The 12,057-nt window shown below is 37.6% G+C and overlaps 1 protein-coding gene across 2 annotated transcripts in view; it reads right to left on the bottom strand.

Moving 5' to 3' along the window:
• PDE4B (phosphodiesterase 4B) overlaps positions 1–12,057 on the bottom strand; it is a 247,887-nt gene that overhangs the window by 45,009 nt on the left and 190,821 nt on the right. The window contains exon 1 of one of the 2 annotated variants that reach the window (XM_063298081.1): positions 8,976–9,141. The exons of the other annotated variant lie outside the window; for it this stretch is intronic. Coding sequence (XP_063154151.1) covers positions 8,976–8,988 — 13 coding nt within the window. The 5' untranslated portion in view covers positions 8,989–9,141. Of the gene's footprint in view, positions 1–8,975; positions 9,142–12,057 lie in introns of those variants that run through there. 2 annotated transcript variants of the gene reach the window in all.

The raw sequence follows: 12,057 nt of genomic DNA, 5'->3' as shown, positions 1-12,057 counted from the left end.
AGTAGATGATGAATACATGCAGGGAAGTGAAGGTGTAGGCTTAATTCTGAATCAAAGAGCTAAAATGTATGTCAAGAAGTTTGAATGGATGTCATCTAGATTGTTGTGGATGCATATGAATGTAGAAATCCACAGGCTGCTGACCGATGAAAGTTACACTCCACAGAATAATAAAAATGAAAGAATCAGATGTGTGGATGGAAAAGGTGTGCAACATTCTGAGTAAGTGCAATCTAGGAGGAAAATTATTTTGGTAAGTGACATAAATAAATGAATCAGATTGAGACAATTCAGAAAAAGTAATTGGGCCATTCAGAGACCCAAGAATGAATAAGAATGAAGATTGGTGACTATCTGCTTAGAAAAGGCTTGTTTATTTCAAATACATGGATTAAGCATACAAATTATTATTATTATTATTATGTAGCATCAACAGTGAATTAGAGAAAAAAATGGACATGAAAGAAAAAGTGAAAGAACAGTGAAAGTAGAAAACTGCAGGAAGAGTAAGTAGAGTCCTTCAAGAAAAAGTATTGGAAGATAGATTAACCCTACAATAGAATGGATTGAAATGGGACATAAGGAAGGAGGACATGGAAGCTGCTTGGAATACAGTGAAAAAAATATTACAGAGTACCAGGAAAGTAAGTTCACTTACACCTGAGAGAAGTATGAAAAAGAAGCTTGGTGGGAGGATGAAATGGCTCTGGATGTGAAAAAATGCATGTATGAGAATGCTCAAAAAATGAGGATGAAAGAAATATTCTGTATAATGTGCATAGAGAGCAAATGATACTTGCAAAGAACTTAGTCTTTGCAAGGAATAATTAAAGTTTGATGGAAATTTTTAAAAAAAGGTTTCAGAAGTGAGTGAAAAGGGTTAAGCAAGGAACCTCCAGCAAAGTGAATGGAATTAGTAATGCAGTGATTGAAATGATTTGGATGGAAGTGAAGTAAGTGAATGCTGGAAGGTGTATTTCAAAGATTTGTATGGGAATTACATTGATACACTGAATAAATTCTGTAAATGTTAGTGTCCAAGAAAAAATTATAAAAAGGAAGTTATAAATGCTATAAGAATGTTGAAAAATGGGGGAAATGTAACTAAAAAGTGTTAAAATATGGATACGGTTTGTTTATGGAGTAGCTGTCTGACTTGTTTTAAAGTGTGGATGAAGACAGCAACTGTGCCTGATGATGAGAAGAATGCCATTATTGTTCCCTTATGCAAAAGGAAAGGTAGCAAGAGGTAATGCAGACCCTATGGAAGATTAATTTGTTAAGTGTGCCTGGGAAAGTATTTGAGAGAATTCTGTTTAAAAGGGTACAAGAGGAGGAAATGAGCAAAATTTGGGAAGTGCAGTATAGTTTTATACTGGGCAGATGTGCAAATACTGGTAGAAGGACAGTGGCTTATATGTGGTTTGTAATTAGAAATGACTATCCAAAGAAATAAAAAATGGGCAAGAGGAAAGGGAAAACCAAGGAAGTCATTGTTTGATGGAGCTGATAAGATCCTCAAAAAGAGAGGTGGTGAAAAGTTTAAAGAACAAAAAGCAATGAATGGAAAGGTATGGTGAGGAATAGTGAATTGTGTTAGTGTAAAATAGCCCTTTATTTTTACTTATTTCATAGCTTTATTTTCTTTGTCATACTCTTTATTTCTTCTTTTCTGTGGTTTATATAATATTCTTTACTCAAAAAAGGGAGTAACATAATGGGTATACATGCCTATATGTGTGTATGTAGGCATAGCATATCTAGCCTACAAAATTCGGGAGGACGACTAGATGACAGCACCAAGATACAGAAAACTCTAATGTCTGGATATTCGCAGCCCAGCTGAGGTCTGTCTATGATTATATGAAAGACTATTCATTTTTACATATCATGGATTACATACTACAGAAGTGTTTTATAAGAGGCCTTTTCCTCCCTATATCCTCTATATGTTCACAAATATGCTTCAGAAAATTCTAGACAGACAAGGTGTTTAAGGCTACCTATCTGGTCTGCAAAATGACTAGATGACCCCTGGATATCTCTGAGTTTTCAGTATCTCTGGAGTGTTGAATTGCAGGGGAAGACAAGAGGTCTATCAGGACTATGACTCTGCTTCTAAGCAACACCATTTCCTTGTTGATCCTTGGGCTGCATTAAAATACTGAGCAGAGGAACATAAATGCCTTCACTTGGTCATAACTCAAGGCTAGATCAAGGACTATCCTCAGTCTAGCTACTTTTCTGTTTTCCCTGGTACCTAATTTCTGTTCATTGAAATACTTTAACATTTAATATTAACATTTTGGCAAACTGTGCTTCTTGGAACATGACTCAGTACTCTTTGCAGGCCTTTGGATTCTTGTCTGACCTACCTATTGTTCACCATCTTGAACAATAGTGCAACAGATAGGTAGAAAGATATGGGTAAAGGTACTATATCCTATTAAAACAGTGATTCCTAATCCTGAGTCCCAGATATTGCTTGAATGTAATACTCCAACCAACATGACCAACGGTCAGAAATGGTGGAAGATATGCTCTAGCAATGTCTGACTCAGAATGGGAAACCAAAGCATGGCTAATGGCTTTTTGAAAACCTAATGTTAGTGTTGTTCTCTAACTATTTAGTTGTATACAGTAATCCTAAAATGCCAGTCAGCTCCATGGAATCTGAAGTAAACTATAATACAGACTTGCATCTATTTGCCATCTGCTTTTTATGTAAACACAGAGATATTTCTTGAGATGATAATCTTAATATACCTGGCAATTTATTTGGGACTCAGCATTCAACACTGCTGAATGAAACATAAGCATTATAAATCTAAAGTGCCTCCCAGTATGAACTGGACCACTGTCAATCTGGAAGAGGCCAAATGCCACTTCCATAGGTACCTGAATCATCTATCAACAAGAATTCAGCTTTAGCTCAATTGTGTTTCCATTTATTAAACCCCATGCAGCACACAAATGATTCCCAGCCTACCTGAAGGAGATAAGGAGGAAACATTTAACTCAGCATAAGGATAATAGTGATGGTATATCATTCTGCTTCAGCAAAGGATCGTTACCTTGTTGTGGTGCTGGAGCTTGAGCACCTCAATGATGCCATGAGCTAAACCGTGAAGGGACACCCAAGACGGGAAGGTCATGACAGAGAGGTCAGACTAAATGCAATGACGGGAAGGTAATGGCAACCCACCCCAGTATTCTTGCCATGAAAACTAAATGGATCAGTACAACCAGAGATACGTCGGTATACCATCGGAAGATGAGACCCCCAGGTCAGAAGATGGTCAAAATGCTACTGGGGAGGAACAGAGGATGAGTTCAGCTAGCCCCAGATGTGATGACGCAGCTAGCTCAAAGTCGAAAGGACGGCTAGCGGCCGATGGTACTGGTGGTGAACGGTGAATCCGATGTTCTAAGCATTAACACACCATTGGAACCTGGAATGTAAGATCTATGAGCCAGGGCAAATTGGATGTGGTTATTGGTGAGATGTCAAGATTAAAGATAGACATTTTGGGCGTCAGTGAACTGAACTGGCCTGGAATGGGCCACTTCACATCAAATGACCATCAGATCTACTACTGTGGACAAGAGGACCACAGAAGAAATGGAGTAGCCTTCATAATTAATAGTAAAGTGGCTAAAGCAGTGCTTGGATACAATCCAAAAAACAATAGAATGATCTCAATTCGAATTCAGGGCAAGCCATCTAACATTACAGTGATCCAAATATACGCCCAAATCACAGATGCTGAAGAAGCTGAAGTAGAACAGTTCTATGAGGATCTGCAGCACTGGACAACACACCTAAAAGAGATGTTATTTTCATCACAGGAGACTGGAATGCTAAGGTGGGCAGTCAAATGATACCTGGAATTACAGGTAAGCATGGCCTGGGAGAACAAAACGAAGCAGGACATAGGCTGATAGAATTTTGCCAAGACAACCCACTCTGCATAACAAACACTCTCTTCCAACAACCTAAGAGATGGCTTTATATGTGGACTTCACCAGATGGACAACACCGAAATCAGATTGACTACATCCTTTGCAGCCAAAGGTGGCGGACATCTATACAGTCGGTAAAAACAAGACCTGGAGCTGACTGTTGTTCAGATCACGAACTTCTTCTTGCACAATTTAGGATCAGACTAAAGAGATTAGGGAAGACCCACAGATCAGCTAGATATGAGCTCACTAATATTCCTAAGGAATATGCAGTGGAGGTGAAGAATAGATTTAAGGGACTGGACTTAGTAGATAGGGTCCCGGAAGAACTCTGGACAGAGGTCCGTGACATTGTTCAGGAGGTGGCAACAAAATACATCCCAAAGAAAGAGAAAACCAAGAAGGCAAAATGGCTGTCTGCTGAGACACTAGAAGTAGCCCAAGAAAGAAGGAAAGCAAAAGGCAACAGTGACAGGGGGAGATATGCCCAATTAAATGCAAAATTCCAGAGGCTAGCCAGAAGAGATAAGGAATTATTTTTAAACAAGCAATGCGTGGAAGTGGAAGGAAGGACAAGAGACCTCTTCCAGAAAATTAGAAACATTGGAGGTAAATTCCAGGCAAAAATGGGTATGATCAAAAACAAAGATGGCAAGGACCTAACAGAAGAAGAAGAGATCAAGAAAAGGTGGCAAGAATATACAGAAGACCTGTATAGGAAGGATAACAATATTGGGGATAGCTTTGACGGTGTGGTCAGTGAGCTAGAGCCAGACATCCTGAAGAGTGAGGTTGAATGGGCCTTAAGAAGCATCACTAATAACAAGGCAGCAGGAGACGACAGTATCCCAGCTGAATTGTTCAAAATCTTGCGAGATGATGCTGTCAAGTTAATGCATGCTATATGCCAGCAAATTTGGAAAACACAAGCATGGTCATCAGATTGGAAAAAATCAACTTATATCCCCATACCAAAAAAGGGAAACACTAAAGAATGTTCAAACTATCGAACAGTGGCACTCATTTCACATGCCAGTAAGGTAATGCTCAAGATCCTGCAAGGTAGACTTCAGCAATTCATGGAGCGAGAATTGCCAGATGTACAAGCTGGGTTTAGAAAAGGCAGAGGAACTTGGGACCAAATTGCCAATACCTGCTGGATAATGGAAAAAGCTAGGGAGTTTCAGAAAAACATCTATTTCTGTTTATTGACTATTCTAAAGCCTTTGACTGTGTGGACCATCACAAATTGTGGCAAGTTCTTAGCAGTATGGGGATACCAAGTCATCTTGTCTGCCTCCTGAAGAATCTGTATAACGACCAAGTAGCAACAGTAAGAACAGACCACGGAAGAACGGACTGGTTTAAGATTGGGAAAGGAGTACGGCAGGGTTGTATACTCTCACCCTACCTATTCAACTTGTACGCAGAACACATCATGCGACATGCTGGGCTTGAGGAATCCAAGGCTGGAGTTAAAATCTCTGGAAGAAACATTAACAATCTCAGATATGCAGATGATACCACTTTGATGGCTGAAAGCAAAGAGGAACTGAGGAGCCTTATGATGAAGGTGAAAGAAGAAAGTGCAAAAGCTGGCTTGCAGCTAAACCTGAAAAAACCAAGGTTATAGCAACCAGCTTGATTGATAACTGGCAAATAGAGGGAGAAAATGTAGAGGCAGTGAAAGACTTTGTATTTCTAGGTGCAAAGATTACTGCGGATGCTGACTGCAGTCAGGAAATCAGAAGACGTTTAATCCTTGGGAGAAGAGCAATGACAAATCTCAATAAAATAGTCAAGAGCAGAGACATCACACTGACAACAAAGGTCTGCATAGTTAAAGCAATGGCATTCCCAGTAGTAACATATGGCTGTGAGAGCTGGACCATAAGGAAGGCTGAGAGAAGGAAGATAGATGCTTTGGAACTGTGGTGTTGGAGGAAAATTCTGAGAGTGCCTTGGACTGCAAGAAGATCAAACCAGTCCATACTCCAGGAAATAAAGCCGGACTGCTCACTGGAAGGAATGATATTAAAGGCAAAACTGAAATACTTTGGCCACATAATGAGAAGACTGGACACCCTGGAGAAGATGCTGATGCTAGGGAGAGTGGAAGGCAAAAGGAAGAGGGGCCAACCAAGGGCAAGGTGGATGGATGATATTCTAGAGGTGACGGACTCGTCCCTGGGGGAGCTGGGGATGTTGACAACTGACAGGAAGCTCTGGCGTGGGCTGGTCCATGAAGTCACGAAGAGTCGGAAGTGACTGAATGAATAAACAACAAATATCATTCTGAGGATTCCTACCTCGTCTAGCCATAATTTAAATGGTTTGTAGTACTACAGTATGTAAAAAAAACCTGGAACTCTGTAAATCAATTGTTATAACTTTTTTAAGAATTACAGTTATTTAATACTTATTTAGGGTTTTTTAAAATGAAAATGTTAATTAAGAAAATTGTACATCCATTTCAGAATCTTGATCAGGCAGCAATTTTACTAGTAGATACTTTCAAATAAGGATTCTAGGCCATTTGGAAAGCACTCTTAACCTCTACGCCCCCATGATCTCCAAGGTGTTGCAGAACAGACTTGATTTATTTCCAGCTTATTATTCTTTGGTACACTGTGGCTCAGTTTCCCCATTGGAAAGAACTTCTACCTCCCTTTTCTTTCAGGTTTCTGAGCTTAGGGTCCTGTAGAAAAAATGTTAACTTGATAGCTTCACATCTACTTAGCATACCAGGCAAAAAGAGCAGAGATGAAGCATTTTCCCCTTTTCTTTTCAGCACTGGTCAAAAGCTGGCAAAGGACCTAGCTATGTCCCTTTCTCTTTCTCTTTTCAGTGAAATGGGAGTACCATGTTTTTGCAGCATCTTAGCAGCTTGGAGTAGGGCAATTATATTTATTCCTTATTTTCAAGATTTCAAGTTGGCCAGAATCAAAGGCAATCACTGATCACCTTCAAATTGGTTCAAGAATTTGCAAAGTGAGGATAGTTCAAATACCCTTAGCATCATGAGTTGGGAACAATATAACATAGTTTTTAGAAATCTGTGTGATGCCTAATCTGTAAAAAACTAAAGTAGAAGCATGCTTATGTTCAAAACAAAGAAGGGACATTACTGATCTAAACAAGAATAAATATTGCAAAAAAAGAAAAAAAATCTGCCCTTACTTTTTGTTCCAGCATTTTTATTTCTATTAAATGCAGTTTATTAATGCAGTAACAAACAAAAATGAGATAAAAGTTTGATACAACTGCTTTTTAAATTATTTCTTACAGCAATTTCTCTCAATAAAACATGTTTGAGTGCATCTGGGGCTTTATTTTTGTTTTTTTGCAGGATAGTAATGGAATTTATTTCACTACCAAACCCTTCAATTTTATTTAAAATATGGAGGTTAATCCAAAAGATTATGTAAACATTAAAAGTTATGTTTAAGGTTGCCATTCTAAACAGACTTGAGATTCAATTCCAATTGACAGAATAGAACTTGTTTCTGAGTAAACATCCCAAGAGCTCCTAACTGAACAAGTTAAGGAAAGATAATTATTTTAAATCCAATGAGAACATCATCAGTATTGACCTTATTTAAGCACCTGGTTGGAATTCTAAGGTTAGTGAGGAATTTATAATTATGGGTATATTTTCTATACAGAATGATGTCCATGTAGAAACTATTTCCATTTGTATAAATCATACATACGTATATTTTGGGATGAGTAAAACAAAGAAGTCAACATTCATTAAAGGTTAAGATACCTTGTTCTGAAAAATTTAAGCATGATATGGTCCAGTATCAATTAAAACTATAACTCATATTTTGTAGGTATTAACAAAATATACAGATATATGTTTAAGAGGTAGGTAATTTTGTCTACAACCATTGTACTGATTATGCTTATGACTACATTTTTATTCTTCCTTCTTATTTATTGACCTGGCTTTAATTCAATTCCCCTGTAATTTTTATCTCAATTACTCTAAGATTCCTTATAGGATTGGCCTGTAATTATAAACTTGGCAAAAAAATTAAAATAGAAGTTCCTATCAAACACCTAAGTAAGGCATATAAAAAACTTTATTCTTCCTATTATGGAATGGACTGGAGAGAAGACAGCAGTACTAACATTCGATCTTTTGGGTCCTCTGACTAGCATCAGATTTTTATTTTTTTTAATATTTCCATAATTGTTTCATGTTATGGCTTCTGGTCTTTTCCCAGATTTTTCTGACAGTCACTGACATTAGCAGGAGTAAGACATGGCATGGATCCCATAAGAACAAGAGTTAATGAAAGAATTAGGAGTAATTGTTGCCATCTGCTTTCTTGATTCCTGAATTAATTTTCAGTGGCAACTCATTTCCCAAAGCTCAGCTGCAAAATACTGTATAAATACGATATTTTGAAGTTGCTTTCACACAGATTAAATTTTGCTTCACTAACTCATTGACATGTGCAAATCCTTCCTTACATATAATTGGTATGTATCCACTACCTTGTGGAGGTTTAGTTTTATCTTTCCCATTCCCAGTTGGCATCAATCTGTGAAACCAGGAGAGCTTTCTGGGATGATTCAAGGTACGACCATGCTGTTTTTAATCAATATCATATCACAGAGTCAAATGAAATTGGATGCAAACAAAAATTGTAAAAATCATCTCCCAGGTCAGAACTGTACTATTTAAAAATGTCATTATGGTAAAGGTGCTACCCTCTAAATAAAGCACATTTAATTAGAATTGTAATTGTTCAAATTGAGTTTTTCTACATAAACTTTTTTTTAATCTGTAAAGCAGGTCAAATATCAGTTTTATGAACCTAAAATATGGCTTATAGAGGAATATCTGGAATGTTTCAAGTTAATTAGTGAAGACTGTGAAAGAAGCTACAACAGTAAGGTAGGAAGAACACTTCTTAACCTAGAGAAAAAGCATGGAGCAATAAAGAAAAGCAACCAATAAGAAAACACTGGAAAATTATCTAATTTTCTCTGAAACATACCTGATAGTTCCATCAGAGGGCAAAGTCGTCTGCCACATATTTACAGCTGCCCTATATCCTCAGCTGTGGGCCTTTAATAGTCTTTTTAAAGAAAAATCTGATCTGTCAGTTTCAGACAGCTGCATACCCTTTACTGTGCATCGACAGAAGATAGGAAGCTCTAGACTGTAACTGGTCAGGATAATGAATGAATCTGTAAGTAATTCACCCGGAAAAAGTCCCCTCCCTCCTACTGGAACCTCAGAAGGGTTCCTTGACTACACGGGGAGTCCCACTGACATCATCATAACTTGCTCAGCTGCCATAGATGACATTTGGATTGGACAGAATGGCAGAGCGCATGATGAGTGTAGCACGTGTGGAATGTCTAACATGAAAGTTCACAGGTGTGGCTGATGGGGAACAGTTTACATCAGTTGCTATGGAAACATGATTGGCTGACATGTCTTCAGAGCCCACAGGAGAAACGGCAGCTATTTTTTAATAGACTCAATGAAATCAATCCCAGAAGGTCTGGAGTCAAAGGCTAAAAAGGTTTAGTTGATTAAAGTTACATGATGCATGCAAGAGAAATGAACTCCAAGACATAAAATTTGTGGCACTTTCCAGCTGAAGCTGATCATAAGGAGTAATTCTTGAGCCACCCATTTAAAATTGTTTGTGTATCTAGGAATTGAACAGTAACATCTGAGTCTACCAGCGATTCTCAGCAATGCAAGGAAAAAACATTTTGAAATGCAGAGAAATTGTGAAGTACAGAAATACTAAGAAAGAACCCCCCCCCCATTTTCTCAAACGGCTGAAAGAAAACCTGATGTTCTTCTTTCAAAATGCGTCTGCCTCTAGGTCTTCGGCATAAGCTTACTGTCAGGAGGGCAGGCAATCTATTTAATGACTGCATTGACGTCAATAGCATAACTGAAATGCTTACTAAGATGCATGATTCCAACTTTCAGGGGGAGCTTGTTTCTAAGCAATGGGAAAATGAGAAGTGGATTCACTGTGGGAATGAACTACGTCTGCAATGCAGGAAACAACATTTAGGTTGTAAGCAGTGTCTTTGGAACATCAGTCAATTCACTCTTAGCCATGTGGCAGGACAGACTTTGACGGTATACTGACATAAGCCAAGTCACTGTTTTATCTCTGTGGCTTTTAGAATGATTGGTTTCTTTTTCTCAATACTTTATTGTGTTACAAAGATTGCTCTTACTGACTCCAAGCACAGAACAACAGCTTACATATTTGCTGGTTCCAGCTGTCCACATCATCAAGTTTAATTAAAAATAATAATACAAAAATTACTTCTACACTAAGAAAAAATGGGGGCTAGATAGCAAGATATGGAGCTTGCCATTCTCTGGTGACAGAGAAGCTCCTTCTACCTCAATTGTACTTCTCTGTTCAGGGTTTGCATGAACACGTGGAGAGCTCAAAGTCAGAGGAAGAGGTTGTGTGTACGTAGCCCTCCCTTGTCTCTGTCCAGCCTTCATGTGTTCAGGGGGAAATCTGAATGTGAAATGTACTCACGTTGACTTGAATGCTCTCTCCATGTGATCTGAGACCTGAATAGTACTGAAAGATGTACTTGCATCTATACAGGTGCCTGAAAGAGACTTAATATGAACAAGATTCTGTAGGATGTGAAAGGAATAAACTTTTAATTCCTTTTATGGATCTTGCCAATCAACCAGAAATCTACCAGTAGTTCTAGGCCTATCTGTTGCTTATCCCTGGTCAGCGTATTACCTATTCAATTTAGTTAGAACAGGGATAGGCAATGTTTTTTAGGTTGAGGGCTACATTTATTCCATTCCATTCCGATTCACCTTACCAGAGTGATATAATTCATATTATTTTGAGAGATTATTTATTTTATGTCCTGATGTTACCTGAGACATTTTTTGCACTTTGGGGTGGCATTAAAAAGTAAAATATGTGCTTTAAGGTGAGCAAAGGTTTCAGGCACTCGTGCTGTTCCTCAAAAGGGAAAATAAACTCCTGGTCACTTCATGGATACTTCTGTACAGTTTTTTTGACAACAGTACAGAAATGGTTTGCTGCTGCTTTCCGGAGTTTTTTTTTCAACTTTTCCACACAACTTACAGCTCTTGTGATTCCCTGCTCCCATCCATATATTAACCAAGCCCAACTTTGCTTAGCTTCCAAAGCTAGATAAGGTCAGATATGTCCTAAGATCTGTTGCCTTAACATTACAGTGTTAAGATGGTTGTCAATATATACTGAAGGACAACATTTGAAAGTTGAATTATGTTCTATAATGTTTGCAGAGTATTATATGCAAATACTCCTTTACAAAATATTGACGTTAAATCATTGCCAGGAGGAGTTTAGAGTAATCTACAGCAGGGTTTTCCAAACTGTGTTCTGTAGAACCCTATCATTCTGCAAGAACTTTATGACAAAACAAAAAAGTTCACTTAAATGCAACCAATTTTCTGTCACTTGATCAGGGGTTCTGGGTTTTTGTTTTTTTTTAAGTAACAGGTTCTCTGCCCCAAAGAGTTTGAAAACCTTGGTCTAATATTAATTCCAAACATATGGTAAAGAGCAAAGTCAGAAAATAAAATTATTATTTTTGACTACATCATTGACACAAAGGCAATGGGTGAGCATATTCCTGCTTGTTTTGAAAATTAGATGAAATGTTTGGAAAGTCTTGATGAGTTTTCTAGGTGTTTGATTTGCACAATGGGCTTTTTTTCAATCAAGTCAGATAATTTATATGTATAATTCAATGTTAATTGAATTAATAATTCAATTATTAATATGTATAATTTATATGTATAATTCAATTATTATAAATAATAGAGAAAATAACACTCAGTACCATGCAAACCAGAGTTGTGATTCAGTTTCCACCTAATACTGGATTCTCTTTTTTTAAAAAAAAATAAAGGTTTTGTTTTATATACAATAAAGTAAAGATGCCTTCAAATCATGTAGTTTTCATGGCAGTATTCATGCAAGTGAATTTCCAAAGTTCCAAGTTGGTACCACTTGAATGCAAAACGTAATTCAAGAAATGTGTTCGTAATATTTTGCTTGTTTTTAAAGCCAC

The sequence above is a fragment of the Candoia aspera genome, chromosome 3 (genome assembly GCF_035149785.1).
Source record: "Candoia aspera isolate rCanAsp1 chromosome 3, rCanAsp1.hap2, whole genome shotgun sequence".
Lineage (NCBI taxonomy): Eukaryota > Metazoa > Chordata > Lepidosauria > Squamata > Boidae > Candoia > Candoia aspera.
Note: the sequence above shows the minus strand (reverse complement) of the source record. Positions and strands in the feature narration are given on the sequence as shown.